At 52.4% G+C, this 21,793-nt stretch overlaps 10 protein-coding genes across 10 annotated transcripts; 3 read left to right on the forward strand and 7 right to left on the reverse strand.

The window, feature by feature from the left end:
- Positions 1 to 172: 172 nt before the first annotated feature.
- CONPUDRAFT_103585 (camp-dependent protein kinase regulatory subunit) lies at positions 173 to 1,963 on the reverse strand. The gene is made up of 2 exons (XM_007769905.1): positions 615 to 1,963; positions 173 to 539 (listed from the first exon to the last, which is right to left on the reverse strand). Exons 1-2 carry the CDS (start codon positions 1,936 to 1,938, stop codon positions 364 to 366), a joined length of 1,500 nt encoding a protein of 499 aa, XP_007768095.1. The 5' UTR covers positions 1,939 to 1,963; the 3' UTR covers positions 173 to 363.
- Positions 1,964 to 2,261: 298 nt separating this feature from the next.
- On the reverse strand, positions 2,262 to 4,131 carry CONPUDRAFT_103586 (Pkinase-domain-containing protein). The gene is made up of 7 exons (XM_007769906.1): positions 3,948 to 4,131; positions 3,888 to 3,900; positions 3,806 to 3,834; positions 3,331 to 3,756; positions 3,065 to 3,280; positions 2,931 to 3,009; positions 2,262 to 2,875 (listed from the first exon to the last, which is right to left on the reverse strand). The coding sequence occupies exons 1-7, from the start codon at positions 3,960 to 3,962 to the stop codon at positions 2,418 to 2,420; spliced, it is 1,236 nt and encodes a 411-aa protein (XP_007768096.1). The 5' UTR covers positions 3,963 to 4,131; the 3' UTR covers positions 2,262 to 2,417.
- Positions 4,132 to 4,343: 212 nt separating this feature from the next.
- Positions 4,344 to 5,607, forward strand: CONPUDRAFT_165031 (NUC189-domain-containing protein; the record flags this gene model as incomplete). Its single annotated transcript, XM_007769907.1, has 3 exons — positions 4,344 to 4,454; positions 4,507 to 5,070; positions 5,124 to 5,607. The coding sequence occupies 3 exons, from the start codon at positions 4,344 to 4,346 to the stop codon at positions 5,565 to 5,567; spliced, it is 1,119 nt and encodes a 372-aa protein (XP_007768097.1). The 3' UTR covers positions 5,568 to 5,607.
- A 39-nt stretch (positions 5,608 to 5,646) lies between these two features.
- CONPUDRAFT_81913 (uncharacterized protein) lies at positions 5,647 to 7,480 on the reverse strand. Its single transcript, XM_007769577.1, has 3 exons — positions 7,261 to 7,480; positions 6,791 to 7,203; positions 5,647 to 6,742 (listed from the first exon to the last, which is right to left on the reverse strand). The coding sequence occupies exons 1-3, from the start codon at positions 7,459 to 7,461 to the stop codon at positions 5,722 to 5,724; spliced, it is 1,635 nt and encodes a 544-aa protein (XP_007767767.1). The 5' UTR covers positions 7,462 to 7,480; the 3' UTR covers positions 5,647 to 5,721.
- A 138-nt stretch (positions 7,481 to 7,618) lies between these two features.
- On the reverse strand, positions 7,619 to 9,529 carry CONPUDRAFT_136932 (NAD(P)-binding protein). Its single transcript, XM_007769908.1, has 5 exons — positions 8,824 to 9,529; positions 8,568 to 8,763; positions 8,333 to 8,507; positions 7,995 to 8,278; positions 7,619 to 7,944 (listed from the first exon to the last, which is right to left on the reverse strand). The coding sequence occupies exons 1-5, from the start codon at positions 9,113 to 9,115 to the stop codon at positions 7,767 to 7,769; spliced, it is 1,125 nt and encodes a 374-aa protein (XP_007768098.1). The 5' UTR covers positions 9,116 to 9,529; the 3' UTR covers positions 7,619 to 7,766.
- A 215-nt stretch (positions 9,530 to 9,744) lies between these two features.
- On the forward strand, positions 9,745 to 11,366 carry CONPUDRAFT_123363 (glycoside hydrolase family 9 protein). The gene is made up of 8 exons (XM_007769909.1): positions 9,745 to 10,139; positions 10,198 to 10,223; positions 10,274 to 10,322; positions 10,383 to 10,453; positions 10,509 to 10,551; positions 10,600 to 10,678; positions 10,731 to 11,248; positions 11,298 to 11,366. Exons 1-8 carry the CDS (start codon positions 9,839 to 9,841, stop codon positions 11,354 to 11,356), a joined length of 1,146 nt encoding a protein of 381 aa, XP_007768099.1. The 5' UTR covers positions 9,745 to 9,838; the 3' UTR covers positions 11,357 to 11,366.
- Positions 11,367 to 11,942: 576 nt separating this feature from the next.
- Positions 11,943 to 15,946, reverse strand: CONPUDRAFT_103596 (assimilatory sulfite reductase). The gene is made up of 4 exons (XM_007769910.1): positions 13,326 to 15,946; positions 13,180 to 13,271; positions 12,664 to 13,128; positions 11,943 to 12,613 (listed from the first exon to the last, which is right to left on the reverse strand). The coding sequence occupies exons 1-4, from the start codon at positions 15,838 to 15,840 to the stop codon at positions 12,605 to 12,607; spliced, it is 3,081 nt and encodes a 1,026-aa protein (XP_007768100.1). The 5' UTR covers positions 15,841 to 15,946; the 3' UTR covers positions 11,943 to 12,604.
- Positions 15,947 to 16,078: 132 nt separating this feature from the next.
- CONPUDRAFT_136935 (armadillo beta-catenin plakoglobin) lies at positions 16,079 to 17,294 on the reverse strand (the record flags this gene model as incomplete). Its single annotated transcript, XM_007769911.1, has 8 exons — positions 16,079 to 16,266; positions 16,334 to 16,402; positions 16,471 to 16,550; positions 16,612 to 16,731; positions 16,786 to 16,847; positions 16,911 to 17,020; positions 17,076 to 17,147; positions 17,199 to 17,294. 8 exons carry the CDS (start codon positions 17,292 to 17,294, stop codon positions 16,234 to 16,236), a joined length of 642 nt encoding a protein of 213 aa, XP_007768101.1. The 3' UTR covers positions 16,079 to 16,233.
- A 141-nt stretch (positions 17,295 to 17,435) lies between these two features.
- Positions 17,436 to 18,446, reverse strand: CONPUDRAFT_53446 (uncharacterized protein; the record flags this gene model as incomplete). Its single annotated transcript, XM_007769121.1, has 5 exons — positions 17,436 to 17,567; positions 17,624 to 17,720; positions 17,771 to 18,135; positions 18,193 to 18,274; positions 18,334 to 18,446. 5 exons carry the CDS (start codon positions 18,444 to 18,446, stop codon positions 17,436 to 17,438), a joined length of 789 nt encoding a protein of 262 aa, XP_007767311.1.
- Positions 18,447 to 19,290: 844 nt separating this feature from the next.
- Positions 19,291 to 21,455, forward strand: CONPUDRAFT_123376 (uncharacterized protein). The gene is made up of 11 exons (XM_007769912.1): positions 19,291 to 19,319; positions 19,381 to 19,425; positions 19,479 to 19,508; positions 19,565 to 19,639; positions 19,690 to 19,856; positions 19,913 to 19,964; positions 20,010 to 20,420; positions 20,474 to 20,785; positions 20,844 to 20,946; positions 20,998 to 21,149; positions 21,199 to 21,455. The coding sequence occupies exons 4-11, from the start codon at positions 19,625 to 19,627 to the stop codon at positions 21,382 to 21,384; spliced, it is 1,398 nt and encodes a 465-aa protein (XP_007768102.1). The 5' UTR covers positions 19,291 to 19,319; positions 19,381 to 19,425; positions 19,479 to 19,508; positions 19,565 to 19,624; the 3' UTR covers positions 21,385 to 21,455.
- The last annotated feature ends 338 nt before the right edge of the window (positions 21,456 to 21,793 follow it).

The raw sequence follows: 21,793 nt of genomic DNA on the forward strand, positions 1-21,793 counted from the left end.
TTCAGGTGAAAGAACGGGTCGGAGAGATGCTGGCTAGCATGGACGAGCCAACGAGGGAAGGTTGCGTTTGGAGGGAAGGGGGGAGGGGTGTAGAAAGGAAGGGAATGCGAACTAAAAGGATGGGATTCGCGGGGAACTCGCTCGCGTGCTTCCCACTCCACCTATAACAGGCGTCAAAATCAGCTTTGTTGGCATCGCGACTCGGCCTGCCGTGGTATGCCACACTTTGTGGAGCGGAATCACAAAAACCATACGACAGTTGTACAACAATGGCAGTATCGCTAACATTTGTCTCGCTTTTCCCTGCCGGTCTGCCATACATACGCCTATTGTACCTCTTCATGTCTGCATTCACCCGGTCCTTTACCGTCCATAGCTTTCCCCGGCGTTCCGTTCCATGATCTCCCGCAATGGTCCAAGCAGTCGGGTGAACGCAGGCGCGTCCAACGCCGCCACTTTCAACCTCGACTCGCTGGCGTTCTGGCGTCGCACAGCACTCACAGTCGCTGCCCGAGGCTCCAATCGAAGTAAAGATAGCTCTGTCCCAGACAATGCCAGGTCAGCCAACTGACTCCGACGAATTTGCCGGACATGACAGCAACACACGGACGCACCTCCAAAGTAATCTCCTTTCTTGAGCCTCCCGACGGTTATCTCCCGCACTTCTCCCTCCTCTCCAACCTGCGACTTGGTAACAATCGCTTCGCCCTCTTCCACGAAGAAGAACGTGTCTCCCATCTCTCCCTGTCGCAACACCGCCTCTCCGTCAGGGTACACTTTGCTAATCAGTGCATCCGCAATCTTGCTCCGCTCGCCGGGTTCCAGCGAAGCCAGCAACGGCACACTCGATAAAAATTGTTCGTACATAGTTCGCCGCCTGTGCGCGGCCTTGAGAATGATCGTTCGGAACGTAATCCGATCGAGTGACCACAACGTCGATGCCTCCATTGCCTGTACTGTGGCTGCACGCGGGTGTCCGTACATCAGTGCCAGTTCGCCAAACTGGTCCCCTGACTTGCATTCTGCAACCTTTCTGCCGAATTCAGGGTGGTATCCTGGCTGAACAAACGTCTCCGACGGCGCGTTCCGCGGGGACGAGTTCCCAGTCATGAAATGGGGTGGCAGAGGATCTTGCCGGACGTAACAGTTAAACAGACCAGATTCGACAACATAGAAATATTCGCCAACATCTCCCTGGCGGATGACGACTTCTCCCGACTTGACGTGCCGTTCTTGCAATGCATTCAGGACGCCTGTCTCCTGCTCTTCATCGAGGTCGCGGAAGAGGAACTGTTTAGCGATGGAGTTCTTGATGCGGCGTAGCTGTTCATCGCTTTTGGGGTAAACGGGCAGAGGCTCGTCATGCCCACTGTCAACGGCGATAGATTCGGCGCTAACAGACGTCCGACGCTGAAATATGGCGGATGAAGGAGGATGGAGATAGTCACCCGGTTTCAAAGTGAGGTTGCTAGAGAGTGTGGGTGTAGCAGTTGTGGGCTCATATCTGAATGGGTTCGGGTCAGCAGTAAGAGGTGATGTAGGCGGGAGCTCGCGGATCGCGGGCGGCGGCATACCGCCAACGGGCGACGGGCTCGTGTCTGTGGCCAATAATGCATTGCCCGGCACATTGAGTGTACCGAAAGGGCTCTGTGAGAATGTGTTTGGGAAGGATGAACCGCGACGTGCGGAAGGGGCATAGAGATCGGGTGGAGCGGGGGAGCTGCTGTGGGTGAGGGGTGTATCTATGAAGAGATCGGTTGGGAGGTCGCGAGCAAAGCTGAGCACGCGAGAGACGACGATGTCGCGTGTGCGGGTGCGCTGCTCCTCGAGGCGGGCCTGAAACCAGTTGGCGCAGAACTGGAGTGCATCTTTTGGCTGAGCACGATGCACCTCCCTTGTCAAATCTGCGATGAGGGCGTCGAAGGTCGACGTGGACATGGTGTGTGGATGCGCTCAGGGGGCGTGCGGGAGAGCCAGGACAACTTGGACAGCGAGAGAAAGGTACGCGGTCGCCTGTTTTATCTCGTTCTTGGGGAGCCAAAGCTTCCATGCAAACTCTCTCGGCCACGTGGAAAGCACGGAATCAAATTCAAATACCTCATCCGTCCTTGTCCTCAGGGGCCAATCGTCATCAACCCCGTCCTCACTAGGCATAATGACCTCCACGTCCACCAACACCTAGTACAAGCAATATGTGCTTTTCAGAACAACACTAGCTATACAGGCACTTCGCAAGAAAATTCAGACTCCATCTATGGTATCACAAGCCTCGATAATTGTTTGGGACCGAAACCAAGAGTTGAGACACATCGACTATACAGACTGATCTGAATGGAATACAGACAACAAGACAATCAGAACTAATTACACAAGGCCAAGGGGGTTCAGGCAAAAGAGTCACAGCGTCCTAGAACGTCCTAGCGTCCGTGCGGCTGGTATTGAGTAGGGTATCCACCTGCTCCGTACGGCACGTTTGGAACAGGTTGCATGTGTCCTTGTGCCTGAGCCTGAGCCTGAGCTTGAGCCTGAGCCTGCGCCATAGCTTGAGCCTGAGCTTGCGCCTGCGCCTGCGCCTGCTGCATTCGAGCCGCTTCCTGCTGCGAGTACATGGGCTGTTGGGGGTGAGCGTAGCCAGGCTGTGCACCAGATTGAGTCGGTGGTTTCGGTGCTTGTTGTTGCTGCTGTTGCTGTTGTTGAGGTTGCTGAGCGTGGGGGTGAGGGTAGTTGTAACCTGGCGGAGGCATCGAGCCGGGTGACGGGGTCATCCCATACGTGTTGCCCAGGGCTGACGTAAAGTATGGATGGTTCAGAGCATCGGTCGCAGTGACACGTTTAGCAGGGTCAAACTGGAGAAGTCGCTCCAACAAGTCTAAGGCTGAAGGGAAAGTTCAGAAATTCCATTCAAACCCTCGCAATGAAATGAAGAACACCTTGAGGAGAAGCCTTCGGGAGGATTTGTTGGAACGGTATCTTCGGGTAACGAGGATACTGCTTCAATGTGATTTCAGGCTAATGGAGTTCAGTAACTCAGGCGACAACACTTTAAGCTAAAAAGTGCACGCACGGAATCCGTGGCAATCTTACGCAGCACTCTGTCGTCAGGCGTACCAAGGATTCGCATAATATGCAGTAGCTGGTCTTGGTTGTCACGACCGCGGAACAGAGGGACGCCCGATATCATCTCAGCAAATATACAACCACAAGACCAAACGTCAATGGAGGTGTTGTAGGTTCGTGAGCCAAGAAGGACATCAGGTGCACGATACCACAAAGTCACGACCTATAATCGGAGGTTGGGCGCCGCGCTGCAATGGCAGGATAATGACTTACCTCGTTGGAGAAGGTGTTGACCGGGACACCAAAAGCTCTGGCAAGACCAAAGTCCCCGATCTTGAGTTCACCCTTGCGGTTGATCAACAGGTTTTGAGGTTTCAGATCGCGGTGAAGGACTCGGTTTTCATGACAGTACGAGGTTCCTTTGAGGAGCTGATACATGAAACTCCGGACTGTCATGGGATCGAGTGCCCCGCGCTCGCCATGTTGATCCATGTACTTCTTGAGATCTTGATCGCCGTACTCGAAGATAAGCACCAACTTTGTTTCTGTGTGAATGACATCGTAAAGCCGGACTATGTTGACGTGTTTGAGTTCTTTCATAAGGGAAATTTCACGGATCGCAGTAGAAGGCGTGCCCTCCTCTGCATCGAGGTGTATTTCTTTAAGCGCGACGATTTCATTGGTGGTCCGCGAACGCCCCTGATAGCGTGTCAGGCGAAGTCATGGCAAAAGGCTCAATGCCACACACCTTGAAAACCGTGGCGTATGTTCCCTCGCCTGTTAAATCCTATGATCAGACATCTCATCATAGCCGTTCTTGGCAGTCTTACCAAGTTTCTCTAACTAAAAGACGTGAGTATTTGCCAGGGGGATCGAGTGAACGAGCTTACCTGGATGTAGTTCATATCTCTATCGAAAGGTTGAAGGATGGTGTAAAGTACAATGCGTGAACCGGAGGCAAATTAGGAGAGATCGTATGAGTAGAGTACAAAGGAAAGAGTGCGAAGTTCTGGACGGGATGGCGGATGAATAGCCCGAGGGCGAAGGATCCCAATACTTTGTGCAGACGTCGACGGGCGAAGTTGAGTGTTCAACTTGCCGACCTTGCGTCCATAAAGGAGGCTCGATTTGGCAATCACCATGCGAAGCACAGATCTTTTGCGCACGTGACTCTGACCTTCATATTTTGTCCCCCTCTCGATATCCTCAAAAAGTCTTGCTTGTCAGTATCTCGGCCCTTTCCTATTGCTTACTTGCTCAGTGATGCGATATTTTAACAGATAGACATGGCATCGCAGCCAGCACAAAAAAAAGCGCGCACGAAACACTCGCGTAAGTCGCACCCACCACCCCGAGATGACCCTTCAGAAACCATAGTAGAGGCAAGCTCATCTCAGGTCTGTCCTCTCGTTCTCTAGCCGAAAACATTCTTGTTGACTCTTGCCCAAGTCTCCCACAAAAAATGCGCGATACGCTGAGCCCCCGTCATTATCGATACACTCCGGTGTCGAGCTCGGCCAAGATCAGGCGATGGACGACCTCGTCGAGCGTGATGTCGACGGTACACTGGACGAAAACCTTGCAGAACTCTCCCTTGGCCAGCGTCTCACAGCGCTCACGGGCCAAGACGCCGCAGACCGACACAATACCTCTCCAGATGACTCAGACGCGGAGCCATCGTCAGCCCGCCGGAAACAAGCAGCCGCACAGAACGACGTCGTGCCCGCGCACTCGCTGACCCGAACTCTCATACAAGCCCTTCACTCCTCTGATGTCCGCTTACTCGAGACGTGTCTCGCACACTCCGATTCTACCTTGATCCGCAACTCCGTCCGGCGGTTACCACCACAGCTTGCCGTCCCTCTGCTGACCGCTTGCGTCGAACGTCTCGGGCGCGGCGCAAGAGCAACAAATATGAAAGGTGGAGGAGGTGGTGCTAGCTCTCAGAGAGGCATGGGATTGATCAACTGGATCAATGCCGTCTTAGTCGTCCACAGCGGACACCTCATGACGGTGCGTGATTTTGTCCATGCATCCTTGTTTGAAACGTCCTAAACATGACATAGATGCCCGACCTAGTCGCACGGCTATCCGGTCTGCACGCCACTTTGACCTCTCGCCTTTCCCTCCAGGAGAGTCTTTTGTCGCTGAACGGCCGGTTAGACATGGTCCTGACGCAAATAGAGATGCGTTCATCGACAGCACCCGCGTCACTGCCAATTAACGGCTCTAAAATCAAAAAGACCAGAGGGGCCACTCGCTATATCGAAGGAGAGAGCGAAGAGGATGAAGAGGATGAAGCGATGGATGCCGAGGTTCCTGTAGATGACGATGAGGAGGGCAGTGTAGAAGAAGTTGAGCTCGGAGGGGAGAGTGACGAGGATGATGACGACGAGGAATACGAAAGCGAGGACGACGACGACGACGGGGATGAGCCGATGGTCAATGGCTTTATAGATGATGAAGCGGAGGAGTACTCTGAGGATGAGGACGAGGAAGAAAGCGAGTAGACTTGGTAGACTTACATTGCTTGCTGCAATATATCAAGCCTGGAACATCGATTCAGTCTAGTGTTGAAAACCTTCAGGAGCTTTACCATGATTAATAATGCCAAGAAGTTACAATGTCATGAATCCGTTCCCTGGTGCCAATCTATATGATAATTTACTCTTCTACCCACTCTCCGGCCCTCGCACGCACGACATAATCTTTCACCCATGCAGGCCGGCGCGAATGGGCGGCCAAAATTGAGTTTCGCGCCTGAGCCCTCCAGTCGGCCTCGCCACCTTCCTCCTGCTGCTCTTCACGCTCAATAGTGTTCATCTCCATTCGTATCCGGCCCTCGCGCTCCCGTAGTACTCGTCGCCGCCTGTTCCAAACACCAGGATGCAAAGATGTGACAAAGAGCGACGCGAAAGTTGTGGCCTTCTCAGTCCATGTTGGAGGCTGCGGCGGATGCCCAGGTGGCGCGAACAAAAGGGTGTTCTCGCTGGCAATTCTTGTGAACGCTAGGGTATCGAGGATGCCAGTGGATTCAGGGATGGGAGGTGGCGGCGATCGCTGCGATTCCGGCCTTTGTGTATCATTCCGAACATTGACACCTGGAGTTACTTGACCATTGCCTGGCTGGGGTTGTGCACCATTGTCCATGCCCAAACCTGGGCCACCACGTCCTTGGTTTGCCTGTTCATTGCCGGCGGCGCGTTGCTGCCGTTGATTGGCAGCATCTTCAAGCGGGCGCAACACAACGATCCTGACGTGCGTGTATACTTCATAAAAGATCCAGGCGGCAATCAAGACCCCGAAGATCGGCTTGCTCGTGGGGCTAAAGAAGTAAAGCAGCAAGACAGTTCGAAGCAAGACCATAAAGAGAGGAGCGAGCAATGCGCGAACTGGTATGTCTGCCATTATACCCTGACCGTCGGCATCGGGGAGATGGCCGTGGAGGGCAGCACCATTGACATTCGGACCGCCCACACGAAGTGGCGGGAAGCCCATTTGAGCAAGAAGCTCGTTTACGTGCGGCGCGGGTACAGACTCTAAGGCCGGTGGAACAGTGAATGAGGCAGTTGGAGGTGGAGGGAGTGTGCAGAGGAAGAATGTGTAGGTTAAGACCTTCAGCGCATGTATTTGCCGCAGCGTAGGTTGTGCGTTGGGGTTACGCAGTCGTAGATACGAGCGCGACCTGAGCAAGTCAGCGAATAAGGTCTTATGCAGTGCAAGATACACTCACTCGACGGTAACTGTATCGTAAATGAGTCCTTCCGCAGACTTAGGGCTCACCGCCGGGTATTCTTCATCCAAAATAGACGGCCAGATGTAGCCATGGCTCTCAACAGTCCTCTTAGCAGTAGCATGAGCCTCTTCTGTTTGATCAGGTCTCGTTTCAACCTGGCCCATGAGAACAGCGAGAGCATGCCGGTGTTTGGAGGAAATGTATGAAGCGGACTGGCTACGAGGGGGAGCTGTGGGAAAAGGATTAGCATTAGGGATGTAAAAGTTCGATGGTGGCAGCGAGTGGTTTGTCCGAAGTAATGTATCGGAAGACGATGTTGGGGTAGATGATGGCTTTGCCGAAGTTGGTGGTCCCGCAGCCCAGGCCGAAGGATGCACGGACAGATGCATGACGCAGTGTCCGTCCGAAGCCTGTATAGCAGACATGTTAGCTACCGGTGGTTGGGGACCGTATATTTGCAATATTGCCTTATGAATATCCTCCACCTGTTCACTGTCTGAAAGGTAGCGACCTCTCCAGATGAGGCGCTGTCCCGATACGGTTGGACGGCCAGCGCAGGTAGACTCTATCTCGCGCTTGACATCGAGAATCGTTGCACTCGCGGGCACGCTGACATTGAAGGACTTTCCGTAGGTCGGAACCTCGACACGAAGTGCAACGGTAGCCATTGAGATGGAAGTGGACTTGGTCGGAGAACCAAGGACAGTCGCGATACGTGGAGGTGAGTAAGGGAGATACTAAAAATAGCATTCCGCTCTTTGACGCTCAGGGGCTGTTTCCGCTTAGGCCCGAGACTATTCGCCACTCGGAATCAAAAGGTTCTCGCTTCGCTCAATTGCAAGGTACTTGGACTCGAACTACTAGCACTTGAAGCCCCTCTGGTAATAGATACAACGTTCTTTCAGACAGTACTTCCATTATCTTACATTCAGACCACCGTCACCATACGGGTGTACTTCTCTATGCTCCACCTTTAAAGCTTCGGTACTTCAACGGTGCGTTCCTCAGCCGAGCTCTTGTACGCCAGTTCAATCATTTCAATTACTTGAGTTGCTTCTTCCCATTTGATCGCGAGCTCTTCGCTATTGCGAATAGCGCCTGCGAGGTTCTTAAACAATGACACGTATTCACCTGGTGCCTCAGACGGCCAACTAGTACAACATCAGACGGTCAGAGGCAAGCACAAAATGGTGTGACATACACTGTCTTGGAGATCGTTGCGCCGTCTTCACCAATGTTTTCGATGAAGCCCCAGATAGCCTCTGGTTCTTTGCCAAAGCCTGCTTCAAACATTCCAGTCGGAGACGGCATAGCCTTAAGCTGATCCTCCTGAACGTCAAGACCATATTTGGTGAATGTGCCCTTGGTTCCTCGAATGGCGAAGCGCAGTTGAGGAGACTTGATGGAGATAATATGAGAGCGAAGTATAGCGGTGAAAGGGTGTGAATATAACGTTCCTGCCGGATAGTGCAAGTAGATGGCGAACTAACAGGGGGACGTCAACTAGGAATCAAAGAGTGCAGTTGGAAGATAACTCACAATATCATCGACCTCGGGCTTCGTCACGCCTCGAACATTTTGTATGAAAGCAGTCAGCTTAGTTGGCCTTCCAAACAGTTTCAGGGCTTGGTCAAGGAGATGAGACCCAAGGTCGTATACTGATCCAGCTGTGTCCTTCCAGGAGCCACGAGCTCCAAGTCGGTAACGGTCATAACTGTGTAGGAACAATACTGTCAGCGTGTATGCCAGATGATTACCTAGCATTCTCGCTCACTGGGATTCGAACTCCGTCAGTTCGCCAAGGGATAGGGGCGATGACGAAGGAAGGGCGAGTAGACGACGGAAAGCAAGAAAATCTGAGTCCCATCTTCGGTTTTGGTAGCCATATAGGACTAGACCCTTTGACTTAGCAAGCTGTCCCAGCTCGTTTGCTTCTCTCACCGTAACGGTGACAGGCTTATCAACCAAGACTACAGCAAAATCAATCGTGTTGAATCACAACTGTAGGTGGCAAGAAGTATGCTACCGACCATGCTTGCCAGCTTCGAGTGCAACCTTGGCCAACGAGTAATGGGTTTCATTGGGTGTCCCTACGATAATCAGCTCGATCTCGTTATCCGCAAGAACATCCTCGATCTTATTGTATATCTTGGTGTTGACGCCGAAGCGTTCAGCAACTTTGCCGCCTGCAGACTGAGGATTGCGTTCGAGAACAGCATGAAGTGAGAAAAGCTCTGGTAGCGCCAGGACGAAGGGGACGTGGAAAGTGAGACCAGCGAGACCGACACCGAGGACGCAAGTCTTGATTGGATTGAGCGCCATGGGTGACCGTGATTGACTGTAGTGCTAAGAGCGGGAAGCGGAAGGCATCCTCCGGCTTCGAGTCAATGCTTAAATATTGGAGGGTGTAGCGGATCCGGATATGCTCGGCCCGTAACGAAGGTGGATGACCAAGGTGTGAGAAAACGGGTAAGATGATGAAGCTATATCGATGTCTCAAGAGTTCAAGGTAGTCACTGGGTGGATTTTGGGGCGCCGCAGGGAGTTGCATGGTGGGTGTATCAAGGTATGCTGCATTATTGCCCAAACTCAAGGTTTCAAACATTACGGGTAGTCGACTTGAGTAAAGATGCAAACTTTCTGAGAGAGAAACTTGGCGTAGACTCGACTTTCTTCTTCAGAAGGCTTGTATCTTGACTCATCCATTGATGTCCTTTCATGGCATCTAAACTTGCCGTCGATGTCATAGATACTGGGGAGCTGCCGAACTGTTTCCTGGGCGTGGACCAGGGATGAGTCGAAGAGTTAGAGTTGACAGCGAAGACCGGTTGTAGATCAAACCACAAATAACTACACGTGACTAGGTGTCGCGGTCTTGAATTAAAACACGTGGGGCATTGGGGCGTCGGTAGGCGTCGGTGGTCTGGATCGCGATGAGTCTGACAGTTGACCGGGCTTTTGAAGCGCGCGTTTGGCGGCTGCTGGCAGTGCGCCTCACTTGTCTCTACCAACCCACCATCTACGGTCTGAGGTCTATAGTCTGCCATGCTTTCCCTAGCTGTCCTTCTGCCAGTGCTGGCCGGCTCAGCGCTAGCACAGGTTCCTCTTCCCAATCCCCAGTGGCAGCCCCAGAACGCCTCGGCAGGCGCGGTCCCTTCTCCGTATGGCACTTCTCAGCCTAACCCACAGTGGTCAAATCTCCTTGGCGATCTTCTCTGGTTCTACGAGGCTCAGCGCAGTGGCAATCTCCCATCCACCAACAGGGTTTCCTGGAGAAACAACAGCGCTACCTCTGATGGCTCAGACGTCAACCTTGATCTCACTGGCGGTTATTATGATGCTGGAGGTAAGCAGCTCTTACCGTTTTGCCCCACTGTTTTCATCTCATTCAAATAACGCAACAGACTATATCAAATGCACCTTTCCTCTTGTAAGTAGCCCTCACCAACTTGCATTCGCCTCCCTCACCAACTTTATTAGTCCTTTGTTTTAATGTCGATATGTTGGGGAGCGACAGATTTTGGAAAGGGTCCGTGGATGACGTCATGGGTCAATCAGTATTTTGTCACTCAAAAAGTTAACTTTATAGGCTACGACCTCTCTAACCAGACGCCTTACTTGGACGATATGCTGCGATGGGGGCTTACATGGCTTGAAAAGGTGATTGTTCCACCCACATTCTTTGCTAAATTTTATCACTCACCTCTTTCCTAAGGCACATCCGGCTAATGACACGCTTTTTGTACAAGTTGGCGATAGTAAGTGATCTTACCAACATGCTAGCTCATGGGCGCTCACCTTCGTAGCCAATGCGGATAACGCCTACTGGGGTGGTGACCAGAACATACCCGGGTCGCGTCCATCTTTTCAGATCAATGGAACAAAGTATGCACCTCAAGGCTTAACTCAACTTACTACAGCTATTGACCTATTTTAGCCCAGGAACAGATGCTGCAGCTGGTGCTGCAGGCGCCTTCGCTGCTTGCTCCAACCTGTACTCCAACCGCCTCTTCTCCAACGCTTTCTCAGGAGCCGCCACCCTCCAGAACTCTTCATACGCTTCAGAGCTTCTACAGCACGCCGAACAGCTTTATGATTTTGCTGTTCATGCCCCGGGAGGCATGACAGAATATCAGAACAACGCACCAGTTGCTGGCGATGCCTACGCTTCTTCTGGTTATGGTGACGAGCTAACGATGGCGGCCCTTTTTCTTGCCTGGGCCACAAACTCGAGCTCGTACTACCAAGATGCGCACACCTACTACTCTAATTACAGTCTCAAGGGATACAAAGGTGTGTTCAACTGGGACAACAAGACGCCAGGCGTCAACGTCTTGTTCGCCCAGATTGAACAGGCAGGCGGCTTCGGCGGGGGTAACCTCTCGAACTGGCAGTCTGAGGTCGAACGCTACCTTGACGGTATTGTGTACGGCGGCGGCGACGGCTGGATGACGAAAGGTATGGTGCTCAGAAACAGAAATGAGTGGTACTTGACCATCATCTCAGGTGGTCTGCTATATTACGATGGCGATTCGGACGACGCGAGTCTCAACCCTGCGCTGAATGCGGCTATGCTTCTGCAGCGGTACTCTCAAATAGCATCTACGCCTAACAGGAAGAATGACTATTTGGTCAGTAAATGCCTACTATGCTGGCACGTCATGTTGTTGACTGTTCTTCAAGAATTTCGCCGTTGGTCAAATGAACTACGCCCTCGGAAATAATCCGATGCAAGGTATGATACCCCTCAAGACATCCATGTCCCTAGCTGAGGTCAATTTGCAGTGCCCTACGTTGTCGGTGCGAACCCTAACTCTCCCCAAAATCCTCATTCCGCGATGGCGAGCGGCGGAAATGATATCAACAACATCAACACCTCACCTCTACAAGAGGCCTACGTTTTGTACGGAGGCCTCGTCGGCGGGCCGGACAAGTACGATCGCTTTTTCGACCTTAGGGACGACTGGCCCGAAGCTGAGGTAATAGTCTATACTACCTTCGCTTCATTTGGTTGATTATTCATCCCTATGAAAGGTTGCTCTTGACTACAACGCACCCATGCTCACGTTGGTTGCCATGCACGTCTTGTCCGACACCAAAGACCCCTTCTACACATCCCTCCAGTCTGGTGCGTACAGCTCCCGGAAACCTCAAGGCGTCCCTTGCGACGAGGTGTACCCACAAGGGTGCGCTGGCCCGGCGCTCAACAATACGGGCAAGATCGTCATGGGCGTCATCGTCGGCGTCGTTGGCCTCATTATCGTGTCTCTCGTCGCCTGGTGGACCGTCTTAGTCTTTAGGAATCGCTCGTCTTCTGGCTCTTACTGATCGCTAATCATGGACAATTTTTTTACTGCTTTCTTTTTTGTGCTTTATTGTATAGCTTCAAATAACTTCTCAACTACCTCGTCACGCACTACCTCCCACCCCGCTTCTCAGACAACTTCCCACACAACCCACCACACCGTTTCTCATACAAACACCCACACCTCTGCTCATGCGCCTTCTGGTAGCGCCTCTCTCGATGTCTCTGCAGAGGTTCACACCCCTTCGCTGGTATCGATACTCGCACGCTTTTTGGGATTACTCTGACAAGGAAATGAAGGGACTACACTAGATCACGATACCATGTATACCATAGCTCACTGTTGTAGATAGTGTTCACGCCACCTGTTTAGCTGTAATAACCTCTATCCATTCTATATGCCGACATCGACATTCTATAAACACGTGGGATATGATAAAGCTAAGCATTGGACGGGAAAACCATGAGATCCGCTGGTATCTTTGGTATTTCATAGGGCCAGGTATTTAGTAGACCTACAACCATATATTAGCACCTTGAGACATGACACGAGGAGGCAGCTTACCTCAAGAACATAGCGTTCCTCCTCCTTGAGGCCCTCCAAGAAGTCACCAGCCTCCTGCGCAGTCTGGCCGTCCTGCTTGACGAGCGCGCCCACGAGCGCCTCGTACACGTCTGGCACGGGCCACGTCGGGCCACACAAGTAGAACGCGCCATTTTGGTGGCGGAGCGCAGCTGCGAGCTCGGTGGCGTCCTCGAGCATGAGGTGTTGTATGTACACCTTGCGAGGACCGTCGCGGGAAAAGGCAAGGCCAGCCTTAGTGATTGTACCGTCAAGTATGTACGCCTCGATATCCTCGCCGTACAGGTACTCCTGCGACTGATGACGTGAGCCGAAGTAGTAGTAGACGGGGCCCATCTTCACGCCCTTCTCGGCCATCAAGGCGCGCTGTTGGAGGAAGGCGCGGAAGGGAGCCGCACCGGTACCGAGACCGGCCATGATGAGCGGCTGCTCGTACGAGGGAGGAAGCTGTAGTAAAAAGTAAGCGGCTGATCTGAAGGCTGTTATGCAATCACCAACCTTCATCACAGAAGGCTTGATGGAGACGGTAACCTTCTGGCCAATCTTAAGACCAGCAAGATACCTGGTGCACTGACCAAACCGCGGCGAGCCTAAGAAAGAGTTGTGAGTGCACTGAGAACGAGGTAGCATGAATATGAACTGACCGCTTGGAGTGAGCCAGTCGACCGTGACCACAAGAAGGTCGACGCGATTGCCAACAACAGCCTGCGCCGAGGCGATGGAATAGTGGCGTGGCTTGATATCGCCGATGAGCTCGCAAAGCTTCTCGATGCTCGGACGTGCGCTGGGATACATCTTGAGAACGTCGCAAAACGAGACAGTGTCCTTCTCGCTAAGCTTCTTGAACGTCGACGAGCCCTCGGGTGCACCGATGAATTTGAGTGCTTTGTGATCGTATGCAGAAGTGGCGTAATCAGCGAGGTCAGTATAGAACTGCTTTCCCGGGCGGCCGAAAAGGTCAATCTGTTGCTGTAGGCACTGGAAGATGGTACGGGTGTGCATATCTTCCTCGCCGGTGACGACGGGGATGGTGACGAGACGGTTAGGGTCGACGCCATACCACGCACAGAAGTCGAGGATCTCCTGTTCGTCGTTCCATCCGTGAACGCCAAGTGCCTCGCCAATCTCATACTTGAGGCCGGTGCCAGAGGTGTCGAATTCGAGATGGAAAACGTTGCGGTCGTACTCAATGGGTGTGAGACGACGGTTGACAGAGCAAGTCACTAGGAAGGTACGCTCAGGAACCTCAGGACGAAGGTTGGGAATCTGGGGGTACTCCTCAATTTCGCCATCCGTTTGCTCCGTTGACGGAGGTGTGAAGGCAGAGGGGAAGAGCAGGTGCTTGGCAGCGTCATGCCAGGAGGAAATCCAGCCGCCGTTGACAGCAGTCTGGCCGTCGTCAGTCTCCACAGCAATGGCATTATACTCGAACCGCTTGATAGGAGGGCTGGACTTGGCCTCTGGATCAACCTCGGCGGCTGAGGCAGGAATCTCGACCTCGACCAAGTCAGAAATGACCCGACTGACGAGCTTGCCGACGTTAACCCCGCTCTCTTCCTCGAGCAGACCCACGCCCAACTTGGTAAGAGTGTGTTCCGTGGCGGTGTCGCCGAGGTAGAGCCTCAAGAAAGCGAGGTGAATCAGGAAGTTCTGAACCTTGTCGGCGGGAAGGGATACCTCCTTGGAAAGGACAGAGGCCGCCTCTGTGGCATTGATGGTATAGATGCGTAGTTCACGCGAGACGATAGTTTCCAGAGACTCCTTCGACAAGTTGGCGAGGACCTCCTCACTGGTCCAAGGAGTGACGACAAGGACCGCAGAGCCGGGCTTCGCATGAGTGAGAACAGAGTGCGTCTTGAGCAGGCTGAAGTCAAGGATGCCAGTAAAGTCAGCCTCGCCCTCTTTGCCCAGGGGGAAGATGTGGGCCAAGGGAGTCGACGTGGTGCCTTCGGTGGACGAGCCCAGGATGATGCGATGTGCAGAAATGCCACCCTGCTTCGAGAAGATGTCATAGTCCGTCAACAGGCGAGCTGGAACTGCCTTAGCAAAGCTATCCTTGATGGCTGTGGGAACTTGGGAGAGCGAAGACTTGGGCGAGTTGAAAAAGAGGAGCTTCTTGCCGGTGGATGGCTTGCTCTGGAGAGGCGCCTCGACGCCAGCAAGCTTATAAAGAAAGCTGGCGAAGTTGGTGGGACTGGAAAGGAATGACTGGGTCTTGGAGGGAGGAGTGCGCTGGGAGCGGACAGAGGGCGAAGAAGTGACGGGGTCGTACAGGGAGCCGAAGACATCGATAAACAGAGCGCCCTGAGTAGTCTCATTAGGCACATCATCAAAGACATGGATATCCTTGACGGTCTTAGGAAGCGCCTCGCGCAGGGCCTCGCCGTCCCACGGGCGCAATACGCGGACAATGAGGATGCCGACTCCCTCAGCATCGGTCAATGCTGCCTTGGCAGAAAGAGCAATTGGACCATTGACGAAGACGAACACGGTATGGGCGTTCTTATCGCCGGCGTAATCGAACATGGAGTAACCCGACCACTTAATAGCCTCCTGAATGGTGCTAGTGGCTACCTGCTTAAGAGCAACGGTAGGAGCATGACCATGGCCGAGTTCCCGAGAGGAGCTGTAGTGATCAAAGATGTGGATAACATGGGACGTGGAGAGCTTGTAGGAGAGCATGGCAAGATCTATGGACTCCTGGGGAGTCGCGGATACGAGGACAGTGACATTGTCTGGAAGGAGGCTAAAGGTAGTCGCAAGGGATGCGAGGGTGGGGGAGAGGGCGTAGTTGTCACCGACAGGTGTCACTGCAGGGACTTGGATGATAAGCCTGCTGCTCTCGGATGCTGGGGGGAGGTAGGCGAGGGAAGGAATCATGGCAGTGAGGCCTGCGGGGGTTGTGTAAGCAGAGAGAACAGCGCCTTTGTCCTGGCTGGTGCCCTCAGAAAGCCTTCCAACGAGGGCAAGACCAGCGCCAGCCCTCGTCTGGAGGCTGATGACGGGGGCAGTATTCTCTGCGGATGCTTGCCATGACTTTGTGAGGGTGCCGAAGCCGACCTGCTCAGCGAGGTCGTAGACATAGACGGCGGAGCTGGCGGCCGTACGGGATGCAATGAGCTCAATGAGTTCCGATGCGGACTTTTGGTGGGTTTGCATGGCGTCGACGACGATGGCGGCGATCTTTGGCTCACCGTTGGGTGTGGAGACGACGGTAGGTGTTGCCGAGAGAGGCGATTCAGCACGAGAGCCGACGTCGAGAGCCATTCCGACCTAGTAGAATCTAAGTTAGATAACAAACGAGGTGTAGATCACTTCTATCATATAAATTTCGGACCAGCGGCGTGTGGGAGACAATTCGACGCGATCCCGCCAAAATCACGCAAGCCCATCACGTGGAGAATTGACAATTTTGTACACAACATCACACACTTGCCCGCTTCATTATGACACCTACCCAGCTCCTTGTTACGCTTTGCTCATACCAGCGACCATCTCAAAATGACGAACAACCCACACCATACAACTGTGACCATCCTGACCTCCTCATATTCACTTTGTAACGGTGTTGTACAAACGGTCACCCTGTACAAGTGGTGTATCACGTTAGATACTCTCGGAATGGCGACTCTCGAATTCCGAATTCACTTACAGTATCGCCGAGGCCAGGCGAAATGAGGCCCTTCTCCGTCAAATGTGGATCCACTGCCGCCACCCAAATCTACGCCCCCGTCTTTGTCAGCCATGACACCCCATTGACCCACGGCACTCCGATCCGTTGACGCTCACCTCTAAATCCGGGTAATTAGCCTGCACCTGCCGAAGCCCTTCCTCGGATGCCAGCACAACCAGCAGCTTGATTTTCGAAACTGCAAGCCAATGCACATTGTCACTCTGTGTCAATTGTTCAGCAACCGATTGGCGCCATACCTGGAATACCCCAGTCAGTGATCATAGCAAGTGCAGCCCGGGCCGTGCCTCCGGTCGCGACAAGCGGGTCCAACAAGAAGCAAGTGTCGATCGGGGGTTCTGAAGGTAGCTTCGAGTAATCTTGGAAGTCATTAGTCTTCATCCGCCACGCGTATATTCATCTCAAACACCTACACTCAACCGGTTGCAGGCTTACTTTCTCCCGGTAAAGGCCAAGATGGTACACGGGAGCGGACCTTGAGAAGACACACCGGTCAGATTAGACGCAAGCGCTCCGTACCAAGCTGTAGCGCACGCACGGAAAGAGCGTCAGAAAGGCATCTGTCATCCCGATACCGGCACGCAGGATGGGCGCCAGCCCGACGCGAGGTTTGATGACTGAGCCGGTGAAAGGTCCGATCGGCGTTTGCTGCAGTTGTTATTAGCCGTAAGTAGGTGGTCAGTCTACTTGTGACGATACACACTCCCTGGAATGTCTCCTGTTCAAGATCGCGCGTGGCCTCGATACCTAGAATAAGACTAATATTGTGTATGCCCTATTCTGTGTTCGGATTGTTAGGTAGCGATGACCCGGGGTGATCACAGACCTCGCGGAAATCTTTCGGGTTCGTCGTACTTTGCCTAAGCTGTGCAAGCTGTGTGTTGACGACAGGATGAGATAAAATGTTGATCTGCTTAACCATGGCGGGCGAAAAGATATCGAGAAATGGAGAGAGCGAGTGGGGAGGAAAGCTGACCGCGCGTTGTTCGCAAGGCAAGGCGGCGGGGAAGGCGCAGCCTGAATGCCATTTTGGGGCTACCCCTAGGTTCAACAGCAAAACTGGCTAACGTCTCTTATATTCGCAAGGCTTAAGAACATGTCCCCTAGACATAAGACCAGTCCACTCCTTCGCTGATTTCGTGGCTCGCGGCACCTTCTTGAATTCCAATAGTGTAAAATGACTGTTCCGGTCGTCCTGTTATACAAATCAGCACTGTAGTGACATTCTGTCATAGGGAAAGAAGACATTACCTTGGATTTGAGCTTGAAGCCATGTGAGTTGACGAGCGATGTAAATTGCTCGACGTCTTCAAATCGGCTGGCCACTTCGGCAATTTTGAGGGTACCACTGTCCGTAATGAATCTCGATACTTCACAGTCATTGGAAGAGGAAATTACCCAGGTTTCAGAATTCGCCACGCCTCCCGTACGCAATTCGGCCAGTTCGTACTCATTAAGCTGAGTGCGCACACCACAACGTCGACCACCTGCCCTACGCCATCCGACTTTTCGGATCCCTGAGGCTCAGAACCCGGAAGCGGGATTTTGGAGCAGATGTCCGCCTCAACGACATACATGCCGTCCGAAACCAAGTCGAAGGAAATGACGGTCTGCTTCCCCGCAAGCTCGCGCACAAGTGCAGCATCGCCGCATCCGAGATCTGCTATGATCGTGCCCTTCGGCAGCGCGGATAACTCCTCCACGTAGTGCGTGACGGGGTTCGACGGCCAACTGTAAACTTGATGACGAAACCCTTTGTGGTACTGGAATCAAAGCGCATATGAGCAGAGCAACGTATTACGGGATCATCAGGCCCATACCTCATGGAAGTTCTCCGGGCTATCCTGCATAAGCTTCACTGCTTCCACGCTATCTGATTTGTACAATTGCTCGTTGATCCATCTGCGAGGATCTGGCGTTCGCGACACTCGAACTTCGACGATGCAACAAGGATAGCTCACCTGAACCGAGCACCCTCCAAGCTGTCCTTCATTCCCTTCTGTAGTGACGTGAGCCCGGCCACACAATGACCAGTAGATGGCGTCCCGTTAGCAGAAGCCTTGGGAGGATCCATGTTCTTGTGCTGTGCTTTTTCCTGTTTCTTCTTCCTCTTCTCCTGTTTTGCACTTTTCCTCTCTTTGCTTTCCTTCGAGTTGCTGACAGGAGGCTGAGAGTCTGGGTTGATGGGAGAGTCGCGTTTGTTGCCATGTTTTTGCTTCTTCTTCTGAGAAGGTTGAGCATCGGAAGTTTGACTGGTGAATTTCTTGACGAGCTTGTCCAAATTCGTCTCCGCAGAGTGAAGTTTGTCGTCAGTGGATGCCCCGCGTTTGCGTTTCTTCGAGATCGCCGGAGAAGGGGCGACCGGCGCAGACCAGCCTGGCACTTCAAAGACGGCCATGCTTAGTACCACAAGAGTGCGCAATATGTGGATATGTAGTCGAACTCGAAGATCAGAGGGGCCTGGCGTGTCAATGAATCGATGGGTATAAACCGCCAACAGTTTCTCCGACGCGCAAAGCCCCTGTGGGACAAAAAACTACCACAAAGTGACGCGATTCTTTCTTGCTTCATCTATGACCATACCTGCACACCAAGAAGAAACAGGAGATCACCTCATGTAGCACCACAAAGGTGAACATTGATACTCTTCGAGTTTTTTTTTTGAATAACCTGTTGCCTGAATCAAAGATGCCGGTCATACACCCTATGGCGGCCTTCAAGTTCCTACTAGCTATAGTAGCATTGTGTCCCAAATAGGTCCTCTCAATGTCACCGATCCTCATGCACTAGTATGCACTCGTGTACTATCAATAGAAAGTTGCATGATGCATGATGACTAGTTCCTGTACACGCTCAAGACTGGCGTTACAAAAGGGTTGCCCTGCTGCAATATCCGATCGCCCTCACAGACCCCATCATGCATACGAGTATATCAAGAAAATCTCCGGTATGAGCTCTCCCCCTCATTGAAAGTGACCATCTACCACATCTAATTGACGTTTGTGTAGGCCACCAATGGTTATAGTCGCCATTTTAACGACTTGAAAGCATCGGTAAGTACATCATAGCCATCCACTTGCTCAACTGTGGACAATGTCCCCTGTAGGAACCCGCGAGTACCTCCACGGCCACCAGTGTGAGGAGATAGCTCCCTGAAGTCCACTGTACTGTATCTCATTATTACATTATCAGCCAACGCTATCCACTTCCTCCCCCAGAGAAGGATCCCCAGCTCTCGACTGCACTCCTGATATGGCCTCGGTCTTGGTTTGTGAACACTCCTGACACGCTGAACGGATATTGAGGCGTTTGCGTAGGAGGAAATGCACCTCCTACATTCCGATGTCGGGTTCGAGAGCGTAGAGCGTGCTAAAGATCATGAGCTCCGAAATGCTCCTCTTCTCACTAGAGAAGCATATGTCTCCTCTCATCAGGACGTGGCAAACATGCAGTACGGCGTCTTGGGGAAGACCTTGTCTATACGGTGAGTGCGCCCTTCGGCTCAGAAATCATGCACACATCCAACGCTGTGTACATTAGCGACAAAACCCACCATCTGACAATTCGCGATCCACGGCTTTACGTGAACACGGTATGTACATTGTTCGCTACGACAAGCTCGACTAACGCTTCTTAGAATGCCCCATTTTCTGCCGTAGTCTGCGGCGTACAGGGCTCAGGGAAATCGCATACCGTTGCGGTGCTTCTTGAGAATATGCTCATCTCATCTTATCGTCAAATAGGCACCCTCAGGCGACCTCTCTCAGGTCTTGTCCTCCACTTCGGTGAGGGAGGCCCAAACGCACTCCCATGTGAGGCAGCTTGGGTCGGTGTACCTACGACTAAAGGTGTCCAAACACCAAAAGTTCGTGTGTATGTTTCGCGCTCCTCTCTTCAGACCATGAGAACGGTTTATGCCCCTCTTGGAGAGCATGTCACGGTTGAGCCGCTACTCTTCACGGAAGAAGAGTTAGATGCTCAAGCGTTTCTTTCCATGATGGGTGTAGGCTCTTCTGAGTCTGCTCCCCTGTACATGCAAGGGATTTTGGTCAGTACATAGCTTTGTTTTGGCTGCCATTGTCAAAAATGACAACGTCACAGTCGATTTTGCGAGACCTGGGCGAAAATTTCACTTATATGGAGTTCATGGCCCGCCTGGACGTTAAGAAGGAGAGCTTCAATATCAGTCAACTCTCGGGACTTGAACAGCGAATGGCGCTACTCGAGTCTTTCATGAACCGCAAAGTCCAGAGCTCCTCAAGATTCGCTGCCGCACAGCTCACCATTATAGACTTGTCCGATCCCTTCATTGATCCAGGCGCAGCATGCAGCATATTCGAGATCATCACTCGGCTTTTTGTCCGTTCCAAAGTCAACACTGGCAAGGTCTTGGTCGTTGACGAGGCCCATAAAGTGTGTACCTATGCTAAAACCGCGGATCTTCCTAAACTAAAGTAAAATGCGTCCCCAGTATCTTGGCACCAGAGGCGGAGCTTCGGGGCTCACAAAGTCGCTCTTAACACTGACCCGCGAGCAAAGGCATTACGGGATGCGTGTCATCATCAGTACCCAAGGTCAGGCCTTGCTCTAACATATCTACTCAAACCACTCATGGGAATATTCAGAGCCAACAGTGGTCCCACCCGTTTTGCTAGATTTATGCACCGTCTCCATTTTGCACCGCTTCTCCTCGCCCGCTTGGTGGGATCACCTGACACGGCATGTTTCTGCCGACCTATCTGAAGAAGATGCTTTCGACAAAGTTGTCCGACTTCAGGTATTCGTCTTTGCTATCCACAGGGATGTTTGGCTTACAACGTAAATAGACAGGCGAGGCACTAGTCCTCGCGCCGTCTGGCTTTGGGGTTTTCCCCAGTATCCCATCTGAGCCGAAGACCGTATTAACTAACGACGCAAAACTTGATCAATTTGGGAGGCGCTATCTTGTTATGAAAACGCGTAAGCGCATCACTGCAGATGGAGGCGCGTCGATTTTAGTTGTGGATGGGTAGAATATAGCTCATTGGTTCAAAAATGTATCCGTTTTCTTGGAGCTTTCGCCTGAAAATGTCTTCATGCAGCCGACATGTAGTGTTGCCGCGGTTCGAGAAACCAGCTCAAACCGACTCCTTGAAACACACTTTCTTGCCACAATACCGACCAAGCAAGTGTTAATCTTCGCGGTTTTTAGTCTCTACGCAGCGACGAGGTGTGTTATCTGGACTGATGACAAGTGCAAGCACAAGTTTCTTCGGCTTGGTTCCAGCCAGTTCGCCAAATGCGGCAACACTACTGACATGGAATGGTATCAATGTTCAAGCCTTTGTGTAAGCGGCGCCATTAGGTTAATGGAGGCCTTTAGGCGCTCTTGCTAATTTACCATAGAATGGATACGGCCCGCAGGTGCCAGGAAATCCGGAA

Source organism: Coniophora puteana, assembly GCF_000271625.1.
Source record: "Coniophora puteana RWD-64-598 SS2 unplaced genomic scaffold CONPUscaffold_5, whole genome shotgun sequence".
Lineage (NCBI taxonomy): Eukaryota > Fungi > Basidiomycota > Agaricomycetes > Boletales > Coniophoraceae > Coniophora > Coniophora puteana.

Bases quoted from the DNA above. Each gene is read 5' to 3' on its own strand.
- CONPUDRAFT_103585 (XM_007769905.1), bottom strand. From the start codon at position 1,938: ATGTCCACGTCGACCTTCGACGCCCTCATCGCAGATTTGACAAGGGAG. The intron at 540-614 runs GTGCGTCCGTGT...TGTCTGGGACAG, and splicing joins GAAAGGAGATTACTTTGGAG to AGCTATCTTTACTTCGATTG.
- CONPUDRAFT_123363 (XM_007769909.1), top strand. From the start codon at position 9,839: ATGCTTTCCCTAGCTGTCCTTCTGCCAGTGCTGGCCGGCTCAGCGCTA. The intron at 10,454-10,508 runs GTGATTGTTCCA...CTCTTTCCTAAG, and splicing joins GGCTTACATGGCTTGAAAAG to GCACATCCGGCTAATGACAC. The intron at 10,552-10,599 runs GTAAGTGATCTT...TCACCTTCGTAG, and splicing joins TTTTGTACAAGTTGGCGATA to CCAATGCGGATAACGCCTAC.
- CONPUDRAFT_123376 (XM_007769912.1), top strand. The intron at 19,857-19,912 runs GTGAGTGCGCCC...TGTGTACATTAG, and splicing joins GGGAAGACCTTGTCTATACG to CGACAAAACCCACCATCTGA. The intron at 20,786-20,843 runs GTGTGTACCTAT...ATGCGTCCCCAG, and splicing joins TCGTTGACGAGGCCCATAAA to TATCTTGGCACCAGAGGCGG.
- CONPUDRAFT_103586 (XM_007769906.1), bottom strand. The intron at 3,757-3,805 runs GTGTGTGGCATT...ACACGCTATCAG, and splicing joins CATACGCCACGGTTTTCAAG to GGGCGTTCGCGGACCACCAA. The intron at 2,876-2,930 runs GTGTTCTTCATT...CTTTCCCTTCAG, and splicing joins CCCGAAGGCTTCTCCTCAAG to CCTTAGACTTGTTGGAGCGA.
- CONPUDRAFT_136932 (XM_007769908.1), bottom strand. From the start codon at position 9,115: ATGGCGCTCAATCCAATCAAGACTTGCGTCCTCGGTGTCGGTCTCGCT. The intron at 8,764-8,823 runs GTCGGTAGCATA...ATTTTGCTGTAG, and splicing joins ACTCGAAGCTGGCAAGCATG to TCTTGGTTGATAAGCCTGTC. The intron at 8,279-8,332 runs GTGAGTTATCTT...TCCCCCTGTTAG, and splicing joins AGCCCGAGGTCGATGATATT to TTCGCCATCTACTTGCACTA.
- CONPUDRAFT_103596 (XM_007769910.1), bottom strand. From the start codon at position 15,840: ATGCAAACCCACCAAAAGTCCGCATCGGAACTCATTGAGCTCATTGCA. The intron at 13,272-13,325 runs GTCAGTTCATAT...ACTCTTTCTTAG, and splicing joins CGACTGGCTCACTCCAAGCG to GCTCGCCGCGGTTTGGTCAG. The intron at 13,129-13,179 runs GTTGGTGATTGC...TTTTTACTACAG, and splicing joins TCAAGCCTTCTGTGATGAAG to CTTCCTCCCTCGTACGAGCA.
- CONPUDRAFT_81913 (XM_007769577.1), bottom strand. From the start codon at position 7,461: ATGGCTACCGTTGCACTTCGTGTCGAGGTTCCGACCTACGGAAAGTCC. The intron at 7,204-7,260 runs GCAATATTGCAA...TCTGCTATACAG, and splicing joins AGGTGGAGGATATTCATAAG to GCTTCGGACGGACACTGCGT. The intron at 6,743-6,790 runs GTGAGTGTATCT...TGACTTGCTCAG, and splicing joins TACGATACAGTTACCGTCGA to GTCGCGCTCGTATCTACGAC.